This window comes from Capra hircus, chromosome 28 (genome assembly GCF_001704415.2).
Source record: "Capra hircus breed San Clemente chromosome 28, ASM170441v1, whole genome shotgun sequence".
In the NCBI taxonomy this organism is placed as follows: Eukaryota; Metazoa; Chordata; class Mammalia; order Artiodactyla; family Bovidae; genus Capra; species Capra hircus.
In genome coordinates, this window is record NC_030835.1 from 9,877,282 (window position 1) to 9,904,270 (window position 26,989).

The 26,989-nt window shown below is 45.9% G+C and overlaps 1 protein-coding gene across 1 annotated transcript in view; it reads right to left on the reverse strand.

The window, feature by feature from the left end:
- Positions 1-26,989, reverse strand: part of SH2D4B (SH2 domain containing 4B) — a 76,124-nt gene that overhangs the window by 31,081 nt on the left and 18,054 nt on the right. Inside the window, exons 2-4 of the mRNA XM_005699280.3 lie at positions 24,660-24,823; positions 22,971-23,118; positions 9,102-9,249 (exon numbers count right to left, since the gene is read on the reverse strand). Coding sequence (XP_005699337.1) covers positions 9,102-9,249; positions 22,971-23,118; positions 24,660-24,823 — 460 coding nt within the window. The remainder of the gene's footprint in view (positions 1-9,101; positions 9,250-22,970; positions 23,119-24,659; positions 24,824-26,989) is intronic.

Sequence of the window (26,989 nt, forward strand, 5' to 3'; positions counted from 1 at the left end):
CCCTCCTATAACAAGGATGCACCCACACCTGCCCGGCCTGGGGCCACCTCCCAGAACTGAGACACCACTTTCCAGGACTGCCGGCCTGCAACCCTCATGCTCAAAAGGCACCAAGACCCCCAGTCTTAGGAGTCCAGCCTCACTCTTGTTGCACCTGGGAGTTTCAACTGCCCCAGGCCAGGAGGGAAGCTGAGCATTCTGCTTGGCTCTGCTCCTGACTCTCTGTCTAGTCCATGACAAGTTTTCACCTTCCTAGGTCTTAGTTTTCCCCCGTGGAAAATAGAGGCCACCTGCTCTTTCAGGCCATGTGTGTGTTTACTAATCATTTAGTCGTGTCCGACTCTTTGCAACCCCATGGACCGTAGCCCACCAGGCTCCACTGTCCATGGGCTTCTCCAGACAGGAATACTGGAGTGGGTTGCAGTGACCTTCTCCAGGGGATCTTCCCAACCCAGGGATCGAACTGCCAGGCTGCTCCGGAATCACGTCCGAACCTCTGCTCAAGACTCCTGCTCAGTTCTCCCACGCTGAAGAGAAATGGCAGGAGCTGAGTTTCCTCTTGGCAGCATATCTGTGAGCAGTTACACAGCTCCAGAAATGTGGCCAGGCTAGTCACTGCAAGAGGCAGGATTTTTAACACTTTAAGTAACACATTCGGGCACAAAAAACACATATATTTAGCACACGTGTATAGTGCCTCCCTTGTGCCAGCTCGACGTTGTGCAGGCAGGAGCTGTGCATTGCACAACTCCAGGGGGCACAGTCACCCGTGATCGCCATCAGTATGTACAGATGTTGTGACAGTTTCCTGGTAGATGGCAGTGCAGCAACTTGAAAAGCGGGCACCTTTTCCTAATTTTTCACAAGGTCACCCTATCGGCTGGCAGCCAGGCTGCTGCTGCTAGGGGATGTAAAAACAGCAACGAGCAAGACACAGTCCCCATCCTCGGAGAGTTCGCTGCCTTGAAGGGGGAACACAACAGCTAATGGTGCATGGAGCTGTGCGGTATGGACAGGGTGCTGGGGAGCCAGGGAGAGGGGGGACCTTATCCAGGCAGAGAAATCCTCTGGAGGACAGCTAAGTTGATGCCCGGTGGACTCAAGGGATTCAAACAAGAGAGGCCAAGGAGGGGCTGTTCTAGCAGAGGGAACTCAGGGGCAGAGGCCCAGAGGCAAAAGGGAGTTGGAACATTTCTCACAGAATGGCTGGAAGGAAGCCCTTGTGGGGAGGGGGCAAGAGATAAAAATGCAGAAACAGAAAAGGCCATTTAGGAAACCCAAAAACACTGCCTAATCAATTTCAGTACTCTACCGAAGAGTGATGAAAGCCACCAAAAGGCTTTAAGCAGGAAAGCAGGATGCTGTTGGAACTTTTCAAAGATTGACTTAGCTACATTGTTGGGAATGAACTTGACAGGAAGAAGAATGAACGTTTACAAAACAGAAAGCTAGACAAAGAGAAGTAGGGTCAAAGTTAAGACATGGTCAGGATGAGGAGGAGAAGGGGTGTAAATTTCAAGAATATTGAAGAGGTTGAATCTTTATAACTTGGTAGGTTTGAGGATTAGTAGTGAGCAGAAAAGAGACCAGGATGACAGCCAAGTTTCCACCTTTGACAGCCAGGTGATGAAGCAGGTGGGGAAGAGGAGCATTGGGTTTTGAGCAAGTGGAGGTAGAGGTGCCTATGGGATTCAGGGGGGAAGGTCCAGGGAGCATGAGGTCTTAGAAGATCACCAGTTGCCACTCATCATGAAACCTATTTCTAGAGAACTTAACTACTGTTCTCCCTACTTCTGCCCAGACAGAAAAGACTCAGTGCTGAATAGAATTCAGATGAGCCAGTTAGAGCCTGCAGAGAAACCAAATGCTTCAAAGCATTATCAATTTGTAGTAAGCCCTTGGGTAAATAGCATAATGTCTCTGAAAATTAGTGAATAATCCTACATACAGGAAAAGGCACCAATAAATATTCAGGTTGTGTATGTATGTAGATGTGTTTAAATTCAGCTCCATCTTCTGCCTCATGGGAACCTTAGGCAACTTGAATTACCTTGTCTTTATTTCCTCATCTGTAAAATGAGGGCCTCACAGGGTTGCTTTGAGACATCAATGAGAGTGTACATAGATGGGGCTTGGACAGTTCCTGGCACATGGCAAGAGTTCATTAAATACTATTGTGTTTGCTGTGACACAATAATATTGGTGTCACAAATAGGGGGACTGGAATACAACCTTTAGAAAGGGTCCAGTCTCATTAAGGCACAGAGGGGTGGAGGTGGGGAAGTGGTGTAAGATGGGGGGCGCTGCATAGAGTCAGGAGCCCTTGTCAAAAAACGGGGAAATGAAGCTTTGCGAGAAGGGGATGTTTCCTGACCCCAAAGAAAGAGAAACATGTGGTCCAGATGTTGGAGGATATACATTCAGGCCTCTGGTAGCCTGGGGAACAGCCATCACCTGGGGAAGAATGGGTTTGTCACCAAGGCAATGAACCCTGATGAGCCTCAGGGAAATCCAGTGAGGTCCACCCACAGCTAAACAAGACCTCTCTGTCTAGGGCCCTCTCTACCTGGACTCAGAGGCTTCTGAGGTCAGCTGTCAACCATCCTTGTTTGGCTTACAATCCTGATGGCTGCCAACAGTGACCCCGTCTGGCCACCAGGGGCAACATCGGGGTTCCTTAAGACTAGAGTGCTCCCCAGGGATTTTTGAGCAATCAAGAGGAGAGAGAACCCTAGGCAGGACGTGAATCGGGCATGTGGGGGGCTCGGGCTGGAATTATTCTGAGCTGTAAAACCAAAAATATATGCACCTGGAGTTTGGGGAGCAGTTGCCCAAGGAGCAACTCTACAGTTTCCCATTCCATCAGTGGAGAGAAAAAAAACTTCTGTGTTATTCTTCAGCTGTCCTTCAAACCCCAAATTCTCTGCCCCATCCCATCTCCAGACCATATCCCCTTTCCACAAGCCCCCGAGAGTTCTGCCTGGGTCAAGTACACAGCAGTTTAGAATCACGAACTTTCTTTCTCTGGCTGCACCGGAGCTTAGTTGCAGCACATGGGGTTATTGATCTTCATTGTAATATGCAGGATCTTTAGTTGTGGCAATGCAAATTCTAAGCTGCAGCCTGTGGGATCGAGTTCCGTGATCGAACCCTGGCCCCCTGCACTGGAAGCTTAAAGTCTTAGCCATTGAATCACTGGGGAGTCCGCTAGAATCACTGTGTTTAAACCCAGACTCCAGAGCACATGCCCTTCTATGAGGGAAGAGAACAACCAAGACAACTGGACTCAGTAGACTTGAGAACACATTTTCTCAGTCAGCTCTGACCACAACCCCACAAAGGGTTGACACAAGGATGTAGATGGTGGGTTCGGTGCCACAACTGGGATCATTAAAGCTCAAAGAGGAAGGGGAGGGGTTAACTGTAACACTGTCCCAATTTTTTACAAGCGATACCATTAGCCAAGTCAGACTGGCTCATCTCAAAATCTCTGGGAGACTAGATGTTACCTAACTCACAGTGCTACAAATTCCTGCTGAGAAATTATTAAGCGAATTTCTGCCTGATATATTCAGAGCTTCTTAGAAGTCAGAGCCTGCTCTGCTGTTTGAACTGAATAACTAACTCTGTATTCAAGTGATACTAAAGGGAACAATTCCCTCTTTTTTTCCCAACTTGGAGAATTTAATTTAGGTGTTTTATCAAAAACTGCTGCTCCCAGTAGATTAATGGCCCACTATAGCTTTCATATTAAGTTAATTGAGTGCAGAATGGCTTTGCTGGATTTGAATGACAGCTTCAGAGTTAAGCTCATCATTCTTTAAGAAAGCATAAAATGAGGGAACCGAAATCATGGGCCTGAATTATCACATCTTTTCTCTGTTTAGGGTAGGTTTTTCCATTTTCTGGTGCCACATAGGCCATCAATTAGCAAACAGACAGCACTTGCACCAAATGATTTCCATCCTCTATCCCCAGCTAAACACTAGCCCAGCCCGTAACTTTCCATCTCAGGGTGTAGCTACAAAAAAAGGAACGCCCCGTGAGTGACAGCCCTTCCCAGCTTAGAGAGCACCTGGGTTCCTCTCTCTCATTTCACCCTCCCAACAAGCCTCAACTCTCCAGGATCACCCTCCCTTTTACAAATGAAGAGACTGAGCACAGAGCAGAATGAGAACTTGCTGAGGTCATGCACTAGGAAGCAGGAGAGCTAGGACTGGGCTCCCAGCCCGGAGCTCCTTCCCCGGAACACAGCTGGCTCGTGTGACTTCACTCTGTGATTGTTCACTTCTTTTTTCACTATAAACTTTTGTCCTGCCTTCTTTTTCCACCTCTCTCTCCATGCATTCCAAATTTATATGAACAAATTCTTCTTAGGTCTTGCCTAAGGCTTTACCTTTTTAGCCTTATTTCCATCCTGACCCAACATGAAGCCCAGGCTGCAGCCACATCAAAACGTGTGCTGGCCTCCCTGGTGTCCATCTGCCAATGCAGGGGACACAGGTTTGAGCTCTGGTCCGGGAGGATTCCACGGGCCACAGAGCAACCAAGCCCAGGCGCCAGTTACCCAGCCTTCACTCTAGATCCCGCAAGCCACAGTGACTGAGCCCGTGGGCTGCAGCTGTTGAAGCCCGTGTGTCCAGAGCCCGTGCTCCACAAGAAAAGCCATCGCAGGAAGCCTGAGCACCACAACCAAGAGCAGCCCCTCTCACCACAACTAGGGGAAGCCCACGCACAGCCACGAGGCCCAGCGCAGCCATAAATAAGTTTTTTCAAAACCATGTGCCGCGTTCCATGCACACAAGGCCCTCACTTTTGCTCAGTGCTGTTCCCTCTGCTGGGACGCCCTTCTCCACCTTCACACTTGCTACTCAACTTTCCCAAACCAAATGCCGTTTCCTCCACGGGGCCTTTCCAAATGTTCAAATATTTCATAGCAAAATATTACAGGATTTTGTGCACTAATGTGTCTCAAGGATAGTGGCTTGTAACTCTCTTTGCTTATACTGTCTCTGTCTGGCTTTGGCATGAGGATGATGCTGGCCTCTTAAAATGAGTTTGGAAGTATTCCCTCCTCTTCAATGTTCCGGAATATTTTGAGAAGGATTTGTGTTAATTCTTTTTTAGATGTTCAGGAGAATCCATCAGTGAAGCCATCGAGTCCTGGACTCCTCTATGTCGGCAGATTTTTTTTATTACTGATTCAGCATGCTTATTAGTAATTGGTCTGTTCAGATTTTCTATTTCTTCATGATTTCGTCTTTGTAGGTTGTATGTCTTTGAAAGTGATTCATTTCTTCTAGGTTATCTCATTTGTTGGACTATAATTGTTCACAGTAGCTTCTTACAATCCTCAGTATTCTCATGGCAAGTGTTAGCTAGATGCAAATCAAAATCACAATGAGATAGCATTTCATTAGGATGGACATTAAGCAAAACACCAAAAACGAGCGCTAACAAGGATGTGAAGACACTGGCGCCCTTACACATTGCTTCTAGAAATGTAGAATGGTATGGTCAGTTTGGAAAACAGTATGGCAGTTTCTCAAAGTGTTAAACGTACAGTTATCATAAGACTCAGAAATTCCACTCCTGGATACATAGCCAAGAGAATTGAAAATACATATTCACAAAAACACAAATGCTCAGAGCAACATTATCTGTAATAGTCAAAAAATAGAAACCACCCAAATGGCCATCAACTGATAAACAGATAAACAAAAGTGTGGTATACGCACACATTAGAATTTCATTGTCATAAAAAAGAATGAATGACCGACTCACACTATGACACGGATGGACCTTGAAGATACACTAAATGAAAGAAGTCAGACACAAAAGACCACGTAAGGTATGACTCTATTTATATGAATTGCCCATAACAGGCAAATCCATAGAGACAGACATTAGATTATCTCCATGGGTATAGTGGGAGGGGGTGAGTAACTGCCAGTGGGCAGAGAGTCTCTTTCTCTGGGGATGAAAATGTTCTATAATTGGAGAGTGGTAATGGTGAGACGACTTTGTGAGCATACTAAAAACCACGGAACTGCACGCTTTGAAAGGATGGCTTTTATGGGGGTGGTTTAGTCGCTCAGTCGTGTCCGTCTCTTGTGACCCCATGGACTGTAGCCCGCCAGGCTCCTCTGTCCGTGGGATTTTCCAGGCAAGAATACTGGAGTCGATTGCCATTTCCTTCTCCAGGGGATCTTTCCAACCCAGGAACTGAACCCAGGTCTCTTGCATTGCGGCATGTGAACTGTATCTCAATTTTTTTTTAAGTCTGTCTAATGAATGGGGCAGGTGGTTGTGAAACACTGAAGAACAGAATGCTGGCCAGCAGAAGGCACGCATATCTCTGCTCTCCCTGCTGTGGCCCTCGTCATCTCCAAAGTCAATCATGCCACAGTCTCCTCCTCTCTCTCACCCCCAAAACCAGCCTGAATTATGTCACTGGACGTTAGAAGTTTCCTCTGTCCACTCATACAAGTCATGCCTTTTTATTTCCTGTATGTTTTGAAGTTTTGACATCTGGGACCTTGCTGGTCCTTCAAATACTGCCCCTCCAAGATCTAGCGATTTCCTAAAGCTAGCAAAGGACCCAGATGCAAGTGCACCTTTCAAATGCAAACCAACCAATGCAAAGCCCATACCCCAACCACCTCGTTTATCTGGTTCTTATACTCCTCAATCTGTCCATCTGCCCTAATCACCCCAGTGCCAGGTATAGAGAATTAGAGACAGCTCCTATACCCCAGAGCCTGCTGAAATTATTCAAACTAAGTCGGTTTACCCTGTCCTGTCTTACCTTTGAGGCTTCCCAGGTGGTGTTAGTGGTAAAGAACCCACCTGCCAATGCAGAGACTTAAGAGTCACCGGTTCAATCCCTGGGTTAGGAAGATCCCCTGGAGAGGACACAGCAACCACTCAAGTATTCTTGCCTGGAGAATCCCATGGACAGAGGAGCCCGATAGGCTATAGTCCATAGGGTCACAAAGAGTCGAACACCACTGAAGCAACTGAGCTCGCATACACGCATGCCTTACCTGTCCCAATGACACCATAGAGAAGGCTCTTGCTCACTTTTACTACGTGTTTCCTCTGCCTTTTGACTCACCCTGGTGCTTCTTGTGCGGCCCTGCATGGCATGCCATGGTCTCCATTTCTAGGAATCTGTGAGCAAAAACGTCTTGCAGCAGTCATTTCCATATCAGCATGCCTATCCATACCTGGTTAAAGCGAGTCTCAAGCACATATTAAAACACCACCTTCAAGCTTAGTTCCACTTCCTCTTTCCTACCTAACTTCTTACCACACCCGACACTCTCCAAGATTAAGAGCCATGGCAGCCCACTCCAGTACTCTTGCCTGGAAAATCCCATGGACTGAGGAGCCTGGAAGGCTGCAGTCCATGGGGTCGCTGAGGGTCGGACACGACTGAGCGACTTCACTTTCACTGTTCACTTTCATGCACTGGAGAAGGAAATGGCAACCCACTCCAGTGTTCTTGCCTGGAGAAGCCCAGGGATGGGGGAGCCTGGTGGGCTGCCGTCTATGGGGTCGCACAGAGTCGGACATGACTGAAGTGACTTAATAGTAGTAGTATACATCTCTAATGGCTCAGACGGTAAAGAACCTGCCTGCAGTGCAGGAAACCTTGGCTTGATCCCTGGGTCAGGAAGATCCCCTGGAGAAGGGAATGTCAACCCACTCCAGTATTCTTGCCTGGAGAATTCCATGGATAGAAGAGCCTGTCAGGCTACAGTCCATAGGGTCGCAAAGAGTCAGATATGACCAGGTGATTTTCACTTTTTCACATACATCTTCAACTTCCTAAGTACACCACATCCCTTTATCATATTCTGGGCCCTCCATCCTGACCACCTTCTCCAGCCTCTTCGTTTGATATCCCCATGCTCCCAGCAGCCTCACTTTATACCTTCTCATCTGGAATGCCACCAGAATAGCCACCATGTGCTCCAACAGAACGTGTACCTTTTCCCTCAAAGCCCTTAGCCTGTGTGCCTAGCTCCTGCCTGGCCGGCGAGTTCCCCCAAGATACAAACCACGATCCCTTATCTCTGGATCTCCAGGGCTTAGCACACAGCCATAAAATTATTGGTAACTCAGTAAATGTAGGGTTTTACTCTTTAGTATAAGAAATCTCCCCAACAGGCAAGTAAGTTCCTTGAGGATGGAGCTCTTACCCTCTGGGTCCTTGGTAGGACCATATACATGGTTGACACAGATTAAAGGCTTCTGGGCTAAGCAGATGAACTGGAATGATGACTGAGCAAGTAGACAGGTGGGAGGAAAGTGGCTGAGAAAGCAAGCCAGCCTCCCAGTCCCCAATAAGAGAGCTTAGGACCTTCCTGGTGTTCCAGGGGCTAAGACTTTGAGCTCCCAATGCAGGAGGCCTGAGTCAGGGAACTAGATCCCATATGCCTCAACTAAGAGTCTGCATGCTGAAAGGGAGATCCAGCGACCTAATTAATCCCTGCAGATGGGGACTGCAGCCACGAAATTAAAAGACGCTCACTCCTTGGAAGGGAAGTTATGACCAACCTAGACAGCATACTCAAAAGCAGAGACATTACTTAGCCAACAAAAAGTCGTCTATGGTTTTTCCAGTGGTCATGTATGGATGTAACAGTTAGACTATAAAGAAAGCTGAGCACCAAAGAATTGATGCTTTTGAACTGTGGTGTTGGAGAAGACTTGACTCTTGAGAGTCCCTTGGACTGCAAGGTGATCCAACCAGTCCATCCTAAAGGAGATCAGTCCTGAGTGTTCACTGCAAGGACTGATGCTGAAGCTGAAACTCCAATACTTTGGCCACCTGATGCGAAGAGCTGACTCATTTAAAAAGGCCCTGATGCTGGGAAAGATTGAGGGCAGGAGGAGAAGGGGACAACAGAGGATGAGATGGTTGGATGGCATCACCGACTCAATGGACATGCGTTTGGGTGAACTCCGGGAGTTGGTGATGGACAGGGAGGCCAGGCGTGCTGCAGTCCATGGGGTAGCAGAGTCGGACTTGACTGAGCGACTGAACTGGACTGAACTGAACTAATTTTTTTAAAAACTCAAGTGCTACTCACACTGCTCTTCCCACTCACGTTCCTCCTTCTCGCTGGGGTGGCTTTGCAGCTGGGCCTGCTTCAGGGTCCAGTACAGCTCCTTCGCCCTCTGCTCTTCCTGGAGGCGAATCTGCTCCTCTCCTCGCTTCCTCTCCTCTTCCTCTTTCCTCTAAAACACGTCATGGAGACAGAATGACATTAGGTGATAGTGACAGGTAACAGGCAGGGCAGGGCTGAGCTGTCACATGGAAAGGTGGCCAGAGGAGGCCACCCCAGACTCTGTCTCTACACACATGAAGTGGTAACAGTTATATCTAATCAGGCCATGGTAAAGATCAAATGACTTGAAATATGTGAACCAAATATGTGAAGCTTTCTGCAATAATAAGAGAGCTCTGGGCCACCCTTGGTCACACCTTCATTCTGGGGGAAGAGGGAAGTGGGCATGAGGTGGGGAGCCTGGTCTTCTTGGAGGCAAGTTAAGCAGGATATGATTATTCTTGTTGCTGTTCAGTCACCCAGTCATGTCTAATCCTTTGCAAACCCACGGACTGCAGCACACCTGGCCTCCCTGCCCCTCACCATCTCCCAGATTCTGCCCAAGTTCATGTTCATTGCATCAGTCATGCCAGCCAGCCATCTCATCCTCTGACACCCTCTTCTCCTTCTGCCCTCAATGTCTCCCAGCATCAAGGACTTTTCCAATGAGTCATCTGTTCACGTCAACCACCTGGTCGTGGCAAAGGGGCTTGCATAACTCAGTGAAGTCATGCCATGCAGGGCCACCTAAGATGGACAGGTCATAGCAGAGAGTTCTGACAAAACTTAATCCATTAGAAGAGGGAACGGCAAACCAGCCCACTTGCTGTGAGGACCTCATGAATTGTATAAAAGGCCCAAAAGATATGACACCAATAGATGAGTCCTTCAGGTCTGAAGGTGTCCACTATGCTACTGGGGAAGAGTGGAGGATGTGATTATATCTTAACCTTATTTCCAAAGAAGATATTTCAAAGAGAAAACAGTTTAGGGGGCCCCAAATCTCCAAATATTGTCCTGCTTTCAAGCTCCAAAAAGGCTGTGTATATTTTCCTTTACTTTTGTTTAATCAAAGCAACATGAACACACATGTCAGTCATGCCAGAAGGCTTGTTATAAGAAAATAATTAATTCTCTAAACCACTTTACCCAACCTTCCCCACCCTCATCTAGTGCCTAGAGGTCACCATTCTCAATTATTTTAGCTTTCCTTTATGTGGTTATATCCATGTCTGAATAATGCTGCTAATTATTGATTTATTGATTCTAGACATTAACTACTACTTCTTTTTTTTGGTACATGAATATTTAGCACTTATATTTCCCACACTGGTGTAAACCCATATTTTTCTTCTCATCACCCTCACAGTAGATTTACGTCACCATTCATAATTATATCAAAGATTGGTACATAACTAAATATTGTTCACAGGACTGCCCTGGTGGTCCAGGGGTTAAGAATCTGCCTGCCAATACAGGGGACACAGGTTTGATCTCTGGTCCAGGAGGATCCCACATGCCCCAGAACAACTGTGCTCACATGCCACAGCTACTGAGCCCAAGATTTAAAGCCTGGGCTCTGCAACAAGAGAAGCCACCGTAATGAGAAGCCTACACACCAGGACAAAGAGTAGCCCCTACTCACTGCAACTAGAGAAAACCCAGGCACAGCTATGAAGACCCAGTGCAATCATAAATAAATAAACTTTTTAAAATAAATATAGTTCACTGTAAAGCCATCAGGGGCTCCCCTGGTGGTAAAGAACCTGCCTGCCAATGCAGGAGATGCACATTGGATCCCTGAATTGGGAAGATCCCTTGGAGTAGGAAACGGCAACCCCCTCCAGTATTCTTGCTTGGGAAAACCCTATGGACAGAGTAGCCTGGTGGGCTACAGTCCAGAGGGTCACAAAGAGTCAGACACAATTTAGCAACTAAACAACAGCAACATATATATAGCTAGATCTATATATAGCTAGATCTATATACATATTTTGTATCATATGTATACTATTTATATATCCATATAGAGTCCTGTCTGAAAATATCTGTTACCTTCGCATGTAACTGCTAGTCTAGCTAAGCATAGACTTTGATTAAAATCATTTTCCTGCCGAACTTGGAGGACTTCACTTCCTTATCTTCCAGCATACAGTACTGCCACTCGGATTCTCATTTTTCTGCATAAGGCACTATTTCCCTCTTTATCTGTGAATTCTGAAACTTTTTAACAGATGTGCCTTGGTGTGGAGTTTCTTTCACTGATTACTAGGCACTCACGGTGCTTTTGATTGTTGAAGTTTCAGGTCCTTCTAGTCTGCTACCTCTCTGCTTAGGATTTTTCTGATAATTTCTCTCCTCTGATTTTGCTTTATTTCTTCTTAGAACTCCTATGTGTCAACTGCTGGACTTCTTGATTTGACACTCTAAGTGCCTTATCCTTTTTCTCTTAGTTCCTGCCTCCTGCCTTTTTGTTCTACTTCCTGGTTGATCTCACCGACTTTATCCCCCAAGCCTTCCACTGAATTCTTTATTTCAGCTCTACATTTGTAATTCCCAAGCCCTCTTTCATTCTTTGCTTCTTCCTTTTTGCTTTGTGGCATTCTGTACTTCTTTCATAAATGCCAACACTCATCTCTGAGGATTTTAGAGATTTTTTCCCTCGTGTTCTGATGTAGGTCTGTTTCTTCTGGTTTTTGTTTTGTTTCGTTCCTTTCTTTAACGTTTGTTTTATTTGGTACCTATCATTTGTGTCAGAGGTTATCTTCTGATGTCTGATGTTCCCTGACTGCTCACAATTCAAAGAGGAAATTAAGTGTGTTTCTGAGGGACTTCCCTGATGGTCCATTGGTTAAGAATCCTCCTTGCAAAACCAGAATTGAAAGAGACACGTGTACCCCAATGTTCATCGCAGCACTATTTATAATAGCCAGGACATGGAAGCAACCTAGATGTCCATCAGCAGATGAATGGATAAGAAAGCTGTGGTACATATACACAATGGAGTATCACTCAGCCATTAAAAAAAATACTTTTGAATCAGTTCTAATGAGGTGGATGAAACTGGAGCCTATTATACAGAGTGAAGTAAGCCAGAAAGAAAAACACCAACACAGGATACCAATGCATATATATGGAATTTAGAAAGATGGTAACGATAACCCTGTATGCAAGACAGCAAAAGAGACACAGATGTATAGAACAGTCTTTTGGACTCTGTGGGAGAGGGAGAAGGTGGGATGATTTGGAAGAATGGCATTGAAACATGTATAATATCATATAAGAAACGAATCACCAGTCCAGGTTCAATGCATGATACTGGATGATTGGGGCTGGTGCACTGGGATGACCCAGAGGGATGGTATGGGGAGGGAGGTGGGAGGGGGGTTCAGGATGGGGAACACATGTACACCCGTGGCGGATTCATGTTGATGTGTGGCAAAACCAATACAGTATTGTAAAGCAATTATCCTCCAATTAAAATAAATAAATTTAAATTAAAAAAAAAAGAATCCTCCTTGCAATCCAGGGGACACATGTTTGATTCCTGGTTGGGGAACAAAGATCCCACATGCCTTGCAGCAACTAAGCCCACACACCACAACGACTGAGCCTGCACAGCATCACGTGTCATAACTAAAGACCCAAGAGACTCAGAGTGTATAGTTGGGGTTTCCTTGGGTTTCACTCTGGGAAGACTGGATGAGGGATAGCCACGCCACTGAGAACCCTCAGGTGGAAATACCTGGAGGTTCTTTCTCTGAAATTATTTGACATCGTCTGTGTCCACCCGGGTGGTGCCTGACCACCAACATCCCAGGAGTCTGTGTAGGAGGCAGGCTACAGGTAGGGCAGCCCTTAGACTCAAGCAAGCAGGACCCCTAACCTGAGCCCCATGATTCATGAGAAACCAATGCTTTGAGGTACCTTTTTGCAAATTGTCCCTGCAAGTTTCCCAGAAATAGTACCCCAGGACAGGCAGGGGCAGCAGTAGTTTCAGGTAAGATGCCCCACACCCAGACCAGGTTCCATTCAGCCCTTCAGAGTACTCTCTGACCCTTTCCTCCATGCAAAGGGTTAACCAAGTGCCCTATGGAGCTCCAGCATTCATAACTACGGAGTCATTCACAGGTCCAGTGGCCAAGCCCTGGTTCCAGAAGGGTAGCCCAGCAAGCAGATGAATGTTCCTGGACAACAGAATATTTTTATCATAGGATCACCTGAGATTGGGCCACCAGAATAGAGTTAATAGGCTGAGTTTATGTAGTTCAAATTATTAACTTGCTATAGACAAAAACACCATCAAAAAAAAAAAATGTTACCAGTTCTGTACACCCTACAGGCAACCTGACAGAAGGTTCCATGGTTCAGAGTTCAAACCTGTGCTTGTTGCCCCTGATTCCGACCTGCCCCCACCTGTTCTCTCCACTTGTCCTGATACGCTGAGCCCCAGTGGTGTCCTTTCAGGTCCTGGGCAGAGGGAGGGATGAAGTAGCCTGAAGAAACAGGTGAAAGCAGGGAACTGAGGGTCCAGCCGCTCCACGCAGGAGTGTGCCACCAGCCCCTCATTCTCAGCGCCGTCCTTCACTGAACCCGCTGTCCCCAAGTCTCGAGCCTGTGGGGTCTCTCGGCTGAGCTGATTCAGGACCACCAGCCCCTTCCTGCAGGTGCCCTGCTAACCTCCCATCACTCTCCCTCTGTCTTCCAGAAACCAAATTTCTCTGGGCATTATTTTCATCTGCTCTCCCCTCCTCTTATTTTCTGTTTTTGCAGCTTATAATTTTTTCAGTCCACTGATAGTTTAATGGATCAAGAAGAAAAAACAAAGAAGATGGGAATTGAGTTTTGAGCCCCTCGTCTAAAAAAAAAAAAAAAAAAAAAAACAAGGATTTTGTCGCTTCTGCAATGATACACATTGAGAATTTTTCTCCAATTCAACAATCACGTTTTTAAATTCTAAAAAAAGACAAATTCCTAATGACCCACTCTGTAGGAGTTAGCAATTAAGGGATGAAGATGTTAAGTGGCTTCTCCAGTCATTCACCAAATCTCTACTGAGCACCTAGGAGACTCTGCCTGCTCCAGGCACTGGGGACATAGCCGTGACAAAGGCACTTAGCCCCACTCTCTCAGAGCTTGCCTTCCAATGACAGAAAAACACTCATCCGGTAAAATAAAAAATATATCAGAATATCAGAAGTATTGTATTATATATCATACTATGTAATATATCATATTACATATAATATTTATATAACATACTATACAACATGCCATATTATATAACAAAGTATACAGAGAATTAAAACAGGGTAAGTGATAGAGTCTAGGCAGCTACTTTAGACAGAGTGACCAGAATCGTCTCAGAAGGGGCTGCTCTGCGACCTAAATAATAAGAGGGCTGATGAGTGAGTCTCAGGGAGAAGAAACTTCTAGAGAGAGGGAACCATGGGCACAATGGCCCCAGCATTGGAAATGGGTTTGGCATGTTTGAGTAGGGAATTATCCACTACAGCTGGAAGGAAAACAAGTCAAAATTGTATCTTTAATGCGTCTGAGATGCCATCTGACATCCGAGACACCTGCTGTGGGTAGTGGGATGCATAAACCTGGGACGTAAGGGTCCCAGGGACTTAAGCTCAGGCTGCAGAGGTTGAGTGAGAGGCCCTCTGCATGGGGGTGATGTTTCTTAGCTGCAGACTTGATGTTATCAGTGAGAGAAAGAAAGGAGATCAGAAAAAACAGCCAGAATGCCTTGGGGCACTGAGCCATTTATGAGTTGAGAGAAAGAGTTGGAGCCAGAAAGTGAGACTGAGAAGGCAGACCAAGGGGTAAGATAAAAACCCAGAGGGGGCTATGTCTGTAGGAGAAGCTGAGAGGCATAGGGGGTGGTGAGCCGAGCAGCAGGCTGCTGAGACACCACGAGAGATGACGGAGAAGCACCAAGGGGCCGCAGAACGTGGTCTCGGGACCACGTGACGTGAGCTCTTGTCAACAGCAGCCCTGGTGGAGTGGACAGGCAGCTATCCAGGCAGCATAGGGGAGAGAGAGGAAGTGGCCACAGACAACCCCTTTCAAGACACTTCCTGTTAAAAATGAGCAGAGACAGGAAGCAGCAGCCAGAGGCGGCTGTGGGGTTAAGCTAGAAAAGGGAAGGTGAGTTGGTTGTTTTCAAGATGCGAAGTACTAGAGCAGAGAGTTAATGACGGATGCAAAACTGGAACCAAAGTCTGTCTGCCTCCAAAGCAGAAAAAAACGAATTTTACCCCAAAGTTGTATTTCACTTTCATCAGTCACTAGCATCTCAGCAGCATAAAAATGAAGCGTCACACTGGCACGGCACTTCACAGTTTACAAAGTGGGTTTCCCATTCCTCCCCCAGGAATCCTTAATCGGATTGTGGTCACCGCATTGCTCAATACACAGCGCACTAACCAAGAGAGCTTCCACCAGGGACTATAGATCTATCATCCGCCCACAGAAGTCTTCCAAACAGGAGTGATCTCAGGGAAATCACAGACAGTTGAGCCATGTCAGAGCCAGAGGGCTTGCAACCCCCTAGTCTTACTTCCTTGTGAGGATACTAGTTTTCCTGGCTGCCATAACAAAGCACCATAGACGGGGGCAGGTAGGCTTAAACAACAGACATTTATTGTCTCGCAGTTCTGGAGGCCAGAAGTCCAAGATCAAAGTGTCAGCAGGGTTGATTTCTTTCTGAGCCCTCTCTCCTTGGCTTATAAGCAGCACATGGTCTTTCCTCTGTGTTCATGCATGTCTCTGTCCAAATTTCCTCTTCTTTAAAGGGTAACATTCATATTGATTTAGCTTGGACTGTAGCCCGCCAGGCTCCTCGGTCCATGGAATTCTCAAAGCAAGAATATTAGAGAGGGCTGCCATTCCCTTCTCCAGATCTTCCCAACCCAGGGATCAAACCCAGGTCTCCTGCACTGCAGGCAGATTCTTTACCTTCTGAGCCACCTGGGAAGCCACTGATTTAGGGCCTGCCCTAAAAATCTCATTTTAACTTAATTTCCTCTATAAAGACCTTTAGGTCCAAATACAGTTACATCCTGAGACCCTAGGGTTGGGAGTTCAACATATGTATTTTAACTGGACACAGTTTACCATAACAAGGAGGCTTAGTACCCCTAGAAAAGGGTTATGACTGGCGTACCATAGATAAATGGCATTTGACCAACCACCTCAAATTAAATACAGTGTTCCTACTCCAACCAGCTGTGGCAACAGGAAGCAGCATGGTAAATGGCAGTGCCCACTTCTCTCCCCACCCACTCCTACCCCAACTCCACGACTTTCATTCTACTCCCTGCTTCTACAAGTTCAACTTTGTTAGACTCCACATTTAAGATCATGCAGCATTTGGCCTTCTGTGCTAGCTTATTTCACTTAGCATAATGTTCTCCAAGCTCATCTGTGCTGTCACAAATGTCAGGATTTCCTTCTGAGACTGCATAATATTTCGCCGCATACACACATACATGCACCACCTACTTTTAAAAATATATCTATAGAAACTTTAGCTGTGTGGCGAAAAGGCACAAAGCTTCGGTTATACAGAATGAGAAAGTTCTGGAGATCTAATGTACAGCAGGAAGACTATAAATGACTACTGTACTTAAGGGACGTGGGTTTCAGCAAACTAGTGCTCTCATCACACAAAAAGAGCCGGTGAGGTGATGGATATGTTAGTCAGCTTGATTGCGTCACCATTTCTAATGTATATGTATATCAAAACGTCACGTTGTACACCTTAAACTCATACAATTTTGATGTCAATCACACCTCAATAAAGATGGAGGAAGATTTACTACCAATAAATAAATAAAGAGACAGATAGATGGATGGATGGCAGTTCCACAGTTCACTCAGTTCTTTTCTCCTGAGAATGGGACACCACCAGAAACCTCAGACTTCCCTCGTGGTCCAGTGGCTAAGACTCACTGCTCCCAAGCAGGGGGACTGGGTTCCGTCCTTGGTCAGAGAATTAGATCTCATGTGCCACAACTCACAGTTCCCATGCCATAACTAAAGATCAAATAAGTAAAGAAAGAAACAAAGAAATACTTTTAAAAGAGAGCCAAAACCTGCATCAACCTCCAAAGGAACATGACCGGTCACTTACTGTGGCAAAGGTAAGCTCTTCACACAGATGAACTGATAAAAGAAGACATTTTCCACCACAAATAGAAGAGTATGGCACCATCCTCACTCTGGTTTTGCAAAAATGCTCAACCTTTACAGCTGAAATTGCCTGAAAACTCTCTCTGTTGCTACTTTCAGAATCCTTTGGCCCACCTGTGATCACTGAAGAAAAGGCCATCTTCCTTTGGGTTAGCAGCGAAAGGCCAATAGGCAAAAAGGCAAATACAGCCAATAGGCAAAAAGGCAAATACAGCCAAAAGGCAGATAGGCAAACACTCGCCTTCCACCTTAGGAGTCGATTGCCTCTTTCTGCAAGCCCAAAGCCCTCTGAGCTGTCCAGCTGATTCAGTCCTCTTTCTCCTGATAACACATCAGTAACAGCACACCACAGGAACCCACAGATGCCCAGTCCGTCTCACCCCAACGGAAAATGTCACGAAGACACGTGCTTTCTCTGGAAGGCATAGTCCTTTTTGTAACACCAACCTCAGCACGACCATCTCAAGCACATTCTCTCTCCTCCAAGCATGAGCTTCCTTCCCAGCTCCCCACGCGAGAGGCTGGTGCCATCTAGCCGTCCCTCCACCTGGGGCTCAGACGCCTCGCTCTCTGCTTTCCTTTGTGTGCTAAGGCGCTTCAGTGATGCCCAACTCTTCGCGATTCCATGGACAGTAGGCTCCTCTGTCCTCCCGCCAGGCTCCTCTGTCCACAGGATTTCCCAGACAAGAAAACTGGAGTGAGTTGCCATGCCCTCCTCCAGGGGAGCTTCCTGACCCCGGGATCAAACCTCAGTCGTGTCTGACTCTGCAACCCCATGGACGGCAGCACGTCAGGCCTCCCTGTCCATCACCTACTCTGGGTGTCTACTCAAACACACGTCAATTGAGTCAGTAATGCCTCTTAGGTCTCCTGCATTGGCAGGTGGGCTCTTTACCACTAGCGCCACCTACCAACATCTAACTGATGGTTGATTACACCACCAGCGTTTCTTTGTCCATCCCCTTTCTCTTCATAGTCCCAGACTCTGTCCAGACCCTCGTCACTTCCTATTTTGACCATTGCAAAGATCTCCTAATTGGCTCCCCCTCACCCTAAATGTTTATCACTTGAATCACACCACCAGGTTTCCTTGTAAAACATGATCAAACGTGGCCCTCTGAATACGCGCGAGTCTGCTTTGCCCACAGAAAATAGCCCACCTCCTTAGCATAGCATTCAAGGGCCTCACAGCCAGTCTTTCCAGGTTTTTGTCTGTCTCCACCCATCATGTCCTTTTTTTCTCTCCCCCAGCAGATCATTTCTCACCCCATTTATCTCCTTTCCATTTTCTGTCTTTGTTTGTGCAGGGTTCCTGGAAGGACCTCTGCCCTCTAAGGTGCCTCCGATCATAGTTGGGGCTGAGCGGCTGCTCAGAATTATCTCTTCCCTGGCACCTTGTAAGCTTTTTGAGAACAGGGAGTTTATTACTACCACCACTACCCTCCTCCAAACAACCTCCACTTCTGGTCTCAGAGGGAAAGAGTATTAAATTAGACGAATGTTATCGGTGCCTCGCTGCATGCAAGACTCGTATTATGTTAGCATCTTGATGTAGGAAGACACAATAAAAATTATCTAAACCAATCTCTAACCCGTTGCGTAAATCCCTTTGGCAAAGCTGTTGCAGTTATCTATTGCTAAGTATTATAACAACAAGCTATCCGCAAAATTTAGTGGCTTAAAACACAAACGTTTTATGTGCTTGAGATTCTGTAGATACTAGTTCGGGCCGGGCCTGGCTGGGTGGCTTTTCAGCTCCACATTATGTCAGTCATGGTCGATTACTTGGCTGAGGTCATTGACTGGAAGAACCACAAAGGCTTCATTCATGTGTGCGGTGCCTAGGTGCTCCTTCACATAGCCTCTCTTTAGCTAGCCTGGGTGTCCTTGCAGATAGCCTGGGAGCCTAGGGCAGGAAGGCTTCTTGTGAGGCAGCTTCCAAAAGTGAGCCTTGCCAGAGGGCGCAATCTGCTCTTATCCATCCTCAGAATTTACACACAGTCATTTCTCCTGCACCCTACAGACCAAGGCTAGCCACAAGGTCACAGAGGCTCAGGGGTAGGGAACCAGACCCCTCCTCTCAAAGGGAGGAGAGGCCAAGAATTTGCTGCCAGGCATATTTAATCCACCTATGAAACCTTCTCAGATACTGTTTCAGCCTACACGTAACCACTTCCTGTCATGGAGAGCCTGTCACAGTACAAGGGTAGTTCATTTACAGACAGCTCTGCCAGAAAACGGGGCCTCCCAGGTGGCTCAGTGGTGACGAATCTGCCTGCCAAGGCAGGAGATGCAGGGGACACGGGTTCATCCCTGGGTGGGGAAGACCCCCTGGAGAAGGAAATGGCAACCCACTCCAGCATTCTTGCCTGGAGAATCCCATGGACAGAGGAGCCTGGCAGGCTACAGGCGTGTAGCAAAGAGTCGGGTATGATTTAGCAACTAAGCATGGACGCACTGACAGAAAATATCTCAGCTCATCCACAAGGACCGTCCAGCCCCAATGTGTGCTCTGATATTCCTTAATGAGCCTTCCAAGGCCTCAAAGATGCTACTTGCACTGCTGAGGCTCCTCAAAGCAGACATACTTACTAGGTATATTAAACACATATAACACATTTATATGTGTTCACACAGAAAAAACACATACAAAACACACACACACACACTAACGATAACCTTTGGAAATAACACAAAAGCCTGCATTTGGGTTCCTCAGTGAACATGGGGCCTGGCCACATGGCTTTACTGATTCCTCCATAAACCCCAACACAGAGCCAGCATACAATTTCTATCCCTCAATCACTGAGGTCCTCAAGGAGAACATCAGAGAATCTCTGCTGGGAACCGAGCCCCAAGACTCCAGCTCCGCCAAGCTACCCTCCCAGCATCTGGGACTCAGCCCACCTCTGGGGAGGACAGAGGCTAGGGATTGGAACAGGTGATGCTCACAGCTGGAGACATGTGAAAAGTACTGCTTTTCTTCCCCAGCAGACTTAAGTAGTTATTGTTTAGTTGCTAAGTCACATTGGACTCTTTTGCGACCCTATGGACCATGGCCCACCAGGCTCCTATGCAAAATCCAGCAATACAAACTAAGTATCTCTCCAGTGTGGATGGGATGTGAGTCACTACTACGGAATTACATCGTTCATTTCAATCAATGTGACAATGATTACTGATGCTATGACAGGAAATATCCTTCTTTGTGGGACATGCACCCTGAAGGATTAAGGTTTGATCAGGGAGATTAAGGATTAAGGTTTGATCAGGAAGCTCGCAGGCCAATGACAAGCATTATTTGAAAACCTTGTGGGACCACAGTCTCACTCTTGTGTTTACGTGTTGTCAGTGGCTGCTTTTGTGCCGTGGTGTCCTAGTTGAGTAGTTGTGACAGAGACAGCATGACCCACAGAGTCTAAAATATTGACTATCTGCTCCTCTACAGAAAATAGTTTGCTGGCTCCTGGGTTAGAAAGCATATGTCTGCAATTTTCTCTCAAAATGTTTGACAGCAACAAAAAAGCCCAAGTATGTATATGTGACTGTGTGTGCACCTGTGGGTATGCAAGTATGGATGGAGAAAGAGAGAAGCAAAGAGCATGAAATCGAGGCAAAATATTAATAATTGGTAAAGGTAGGTGGATAATATTAATATACGAGTACTCATGTCATTTTTCTCTCCACTTTTCTCCAAGTTTGAATTTTTTTTAAATGAAGTGTCTTGAGAGTAAATATTCCTTCACTTAAAAATGCAAAAGATTCTCCTAGGAAAAAAAGGGCAACTCATGGGAAAGTTAAATAAGGAGACCAATAACAATGTAAATATACAGGTAGCAGTTGCAGTAGGTTTAAAAGCAATGAGTACAATCACAATAGCAATAAAAATATTAAACATAAAATGTAAAAGAAAAGAAACATAGAGCACCTAAAGAAAAAAATAAATTTTACCCAAGTCCAAAAAATAGAAGCCCACAAGAACATATGTCACTGAGAATGTTTAGGATTGGGTGGCCGGTGCATTTACAGGTATTTAAAAAAAAGACTATATCAAAGATAAAAAAAGAAACTTTGGATAATAGGAAGAACTTACCACATTCCTGAGTAAGATTTAGTGATTCAATATTATAAAAAATGTTCATCTTCCACCAATACAGCAATAGTACTGATGCAATTCAGCGAAAACCACCACATGGATTTTTTGGATATTAGGGGAGAAGAGGATACTGAGAAAATAATTCAAAAGTAGCTCTAATGGGGAAAAAATGGATGAGATTAACCAAGGACATTTTAGAAATGAAGAATAATGATACACTCTAACTTTAATAGATGGTAAAATTTATGTTAAAGTTACATACAATTAAACAATTACATCTGGCTCAGGAATAATCAGTCAAAGAAGAAAAATCCACAAAAGGATCCAAAAGTAAGTAAGAAGTAAGAATCAAGGCAGGAAATCCAATGAGAGGAGAGAGGATGATTTACATAGTAAATGATGCTAGCATAATGGGCTAGCCATTTGGAATAAAATAAAGTGAAGGCCATATATCATACCACACAGCAAAGTGAAGGAAAATTGAGTTCAAAGAAATGAGTTCTGGAAAGACATATAAAGCAATGTAGATTAGTATTTTTATAAGCTTGTGATGGCCTTTGTATGCATAAAACAACTAATAGAGAACAAGATTCATATAGTTGGCTAATAAAAATTTTAACCTTCTGTACATCATGAACCACTATAACCAAAATTAAGAAAACCACAACAACACTGAGAAAAAATATTTACAACAGAAATGATATTAAAAGGCCAATGTCCCCTTTATCTAACCATTATAGGGGGAACTTTTTTAAAAATTCAAAAATGGGCAAATGCCATTAATATACAATTCACAAAAATATACAACTGCTGAGATTCAGCATGATTCTTGTTTTTTTTTCTTTTTGTTTACAGTATTTTCTGAGTTTTCTACCCCCTCAAAAATATATTATTCCTACATAGCCAAAAAAAAAAAAAATCTCAAAATAGGAACCAGAAGAAAAAATATTAACCTAAGTTTTTTTTTAGGAAACTTGAGTTTCTTGCTACAGGACTGTAAAGCTCCTTTACCAACTCCAAACTCTGAGTCTCAGAATGAGCAGATATGCAAACTTACAAACAATGTCCTATCCTGGGCAGAAAAATTTACATTTTTCATCTCCTTGAATCCTCCAAAAATCTCAAGGAGAGTGTTGTTATTACGAATATTACAAACAAGAAGCTCAGAGAAGTTCAGCAAGCTTCCCAAGGTCACACAGCAGTGAGCAATAGAGTTGGAGCTGGACCCCAGGTTGGTCTGACCACAGATTCAGCTCTCTTCAGGGCTCATTTCAGGACCCTTGGTTTGGGATGCAGAGGGCTGAGTTCTGATCCTGGCTCTGTCCTCAAACCAATCACCACTACACACAATCTCTTCCCTATCTGACCCTCAATTTCCTCATCTGTACAAGGAGAAGTGAATTAGCCAAGATGGTATGTCAAGTTCCTTCCTACTCAGACATGTCTGATTTCTATTCTCATAAAGCACGCATTGGCCAAGGACTGGTCCAACCAGAGATCAGCCTGGGGGTTGCAACAGGTGGCCTCACACTGACACCCAGGCACTGGCCCACCTTGAACTCCTCATGGATGCGCTCCTCCAGGACTTTGGCAGCCTTGCGGTCCTCCATCTCCACCTTCCACTTCTCTGCCAGGATCCGGGCTTTCTCATTGGCCAGAGCATCCCGGAAATTTTTGGTGATCTCCGCCTCCTTCTGTCTCCTTTCGAGAGAACACCAGCAGATATCAGGAGGCATGGGAAAAGAAGGGACCATGTGCCAACAGCATTTCAAACAAAAACCACGCCCAGTCATTCTTGGTCTATCAGAATGGCAAGTAGCTGAGGTTCACAAATGTTGGCAAAGGTGGGAAAAAACAGTTCCTCTCCCGTAGAGGAGTGTAAATCAGCAGAACTGCTCTGGAAGCCAGGGGGGGGAAAAAAAAAATCTCAGGAATCCCATTTCTTGCTTGAGTTTACAAAGGTGTAGGGAGATGTACATCAGAGGATTTTTATAACATTAAAAAAAAAATGGCAAACAGCACGAATGACCCTCAACAGGACCAATAAGTTGGGTTCCTCATGTAATGGGATACTACACAGTTACCTTGAATAATGCTGTGGACCTACAGTGACCAATTTATCAAGGTGTGAATAAAGCACTTTACAGAGCAGGTATCGCCCTGATACTCATCATGCTTATCTTTGGTGATAGGTATTGAGTTGTTCTTTAATTAATTCTTTATAGTTTTCAGTATTGGTCATATGTCACAATTTTTAAATTTATTTTTATTGAAGGACAATTGCTTTACAGAATTTTGCTGTTTTCTGTCAAACCTCAACATGAATATACATCACAATTTTATTATTAGAACATTGTCATTGGAGTTCCCTGGTGGTCCAGTGGTTAGGAATCTGCCTGTCAATGCAGGGTACTGGGTTCAATCCCTGGTCCAGACAGATCCCACATGCGAGGAGCAACTAAGCCCATGCGCCACAAACACTGAGCCCGGGCTCTGCTGCTGCTGCTGCTGCTGCTTCAGTCGTGTCCGACTCTGTGCGACCCCAGAGACCCTTGCCTTCTGCGGAGCCTGGGCTCTGGAGCCTGCATTCCGCAACGAAAGAAGCCACCGCAATGAGAAGTCCTCTCGCCGCAAGTAGAGAAAGCTTGCATACAGGACGGAAGACCCAGTGCAGTCAAAACCAACAACAAAAACACGTGATTAAAACTTGTGGGGAAAATGTTGGCACCGACCTCATACAAACGTCCAAGTTCAGCAAAAAATACGTCTTAGGTTGTTTATGAAAGAAGTCTGACCCTCCCAGTATCAGTAGAGGCTTCAGTGTCCATCTTGGTTGAAAAACAGAGGTAACACAAAGAGGACCAAACAGACTTTAAGAGTGATATTCAAATTGCCCTGCTGTCCTAGGGACAACTCAGCGAGGGAAGAGGCGAAAGAATATCAAATGTATTATCTCAATAAATCCAACTATATAAAAAAGGTGTTGTGGTCCCCAAACCATAGATGTAGAAAACTGAGGCCTCAAATCACCTCCTTGAATCACAACATCGACCTGATGTAAGACTGATTCTTGGGCCACCTAATCTTAGCACAGCTGCAAACAGCCTGCCAGCCGCCTGGCACTGCCTTCTCCTTCCCACCCATAATCTATTATCCTTCATTTGAGCCCACCCCAAGCCTCCGTGTTCAGGCACCAGCACCACCACCCCGCCTCCGCCTCAACACCCGCTGGCACCTCTCACCAGAGTTCCTCGGCTTCCTGCTGCGCCTGCAGCCGCGCTCTCTCTGCAATCAGCTCCTCAGAGATCTCTTCATAGGGCTTGTCGCCGGGACCTTCTCCCATGATCCAGACCCAGACCTCACCATCTGCACCCAGCAGCCACTGGATGTGCTTGTCACTCGCTGCCTCACAACAGGAGGAAAAAGGAGAAGGAAGGGGAGGAAAAAAAAAAAAGATCAGGGTTGTAATGAGTGAGGAATGACCTGGGCTGACCAGGGGTACGCAACCATCACATCACCCTACAAAACCTTGTCATCTACAAAGAGGATGCCAGACAGAGATTGACCTGAGTGCAGCTCCACAGCCATCTCCCCCTCCCATTCCTTCTAGGGAGCAATATGGAAGCCAGGTCAGCCTGCTGTGCAGGTGTCAGGGCTGGAACTGGTGTCCAAAGCCCAGAGACCCTGAAATCCTCAGCAGAGCGGACATCAGGTGACTCACTGAAGGAAGACTTGTGTCACTTCCAAGCCAAGGCTTCCCTGGTGGCTCAGATGGTAAAGAAGCTGCTTGCAATGCAGGAGACCTGAATTTGATCCCTGAGTGGGAAAGACCCTCTGGAGAAGGGAATGGCTACCCATTCCAGTATTCTTGCCTGGAGAATTCCATGGACAAAGGAGCCTGGTGGGCCACAGTTCATGGAGTTGCAAAGAGTTGGACAATTCTGAGCAACTAACACTTTCATACAAGCCAAGGCACTTCGGAGCAAAGCATCTTCTGAGTCTTCTCTCTCTCTCTCATTTCTCTTCTCTATCTATCATCTTCCCTGTCTGTTGACTGGAAGCAAAAATTGGAGACGGTGGTGTTGCAAAAGGAAGCAGCTAGCCCCTGAGTCTCCCTGACCAGCCCATAACCTGAGCAAGAAATAAATTTGTGTTGGATTAAGTCACTGAGATTTTTCAGTCTGCCAGTTCTAATAGATTCCATTGGTAACCAATGACTAAAATGGAGATCTACCCCTAAGTGGGGTACTGGCTGCAACAGGAATATCAACTGATTATCAGTGCTTTAGTAGTGGTGTTTAGCAGGGTGGTTGGCTGAAGATTCATGTGATGCAGGAACAAAGCAACTGGTAAAGCTGTCAGACACTATAACTTAAAAGGAAGACCCTCATGCCTTCTGAACTTGTCCCTCTAAGAAGGGAGGTTGGAAAACACAGCACTGGGAGTATGCGTTAGTTGCTAGGTGCTGTGTTTGGCCAGATATTAAGGGAAAGAAATGAGTTCAAGAAAGAATTGAGGAGACTTCCCTGGCAATCCAGTGGTCAGGACTCCACTGTAGGGGGCGCGGGTTCAGTCCCTGGTCAGGGAACTAAGATTCCACCTGCTGGGTGGTGCAGCCAAAATTTTTTTTAATTATTTTTTTTATTTAAGTGTTTAAAAAACACAAAGAATTGAGCCCAAGGTCATGCTCCCAGCCTTCAGCTGAGCACGGCAGGCTGGTTCTTGGGAGACATGAGACTCCTATGAAGGGCAACTCCTCAGAGGCCGTAACAAACCTTCCCTGGACAGCCTGGAACACCTCCACCCACCCTTCCCTCCCCTCTCCTTCACTCAATGTCATGCCTGCACTGACTACAGCACCATGGCTCTCCCAGCTTCCTCCAGCTCCCGGCCCTTTTTCCCTCACAGGTGTTTCCTGAATAAACACTTGTGTGACTGTCTCCCATCCTTGTCTCTGCTCCTGAGAGGAACCAGGCTAAAACAAGACACGAAGGGTGCAGTCTTTCACACTTATTTTTCAAAGAGCCTAAATGGAGATGACCTTCAGTTGAAAAGTAGAGGCATAGGGTAAAGAGGCAAAGGAAAACAGGCAATTTTTGAAATTTGTCCAGAGAAGAATCTTATCTGTTGCTCCTGACACATGGAAGCAAAGAGATCAGAAGCCTACTAAGTCTCTGAGTCTGGACTTAATGACTTAAACAACCCTTGGGCACCCAACCTCGATGACCAGGAGGCAGGTTTCAAAGGACCATCTATATGGTCCAAGGAGGATGAGATCCCCTATACTCACTTCAGATGCAGCCAAGGGGAATAATGAACAAGGAGGAGCCTCCAGAGTACCGTCAGTGTCCATTCAAGGTCATCCCTTCACTGCCAGGGCAGGGGGTCCTCACAGAGTCTGACCTGGAGGACCTCACGATGCTATAGGCTAGTGACTAAGTGGGGCTCATACTCCCGCCTTTTCCACAGTGGACATTCTGACCCTGCTCTCCCCACTGTGTATCGTGTCTCGAGGGTGTGAGGATGACGTGCCTTTTGAGCCCCATCAGGACCTTAGAGAGCCTAATGCCGT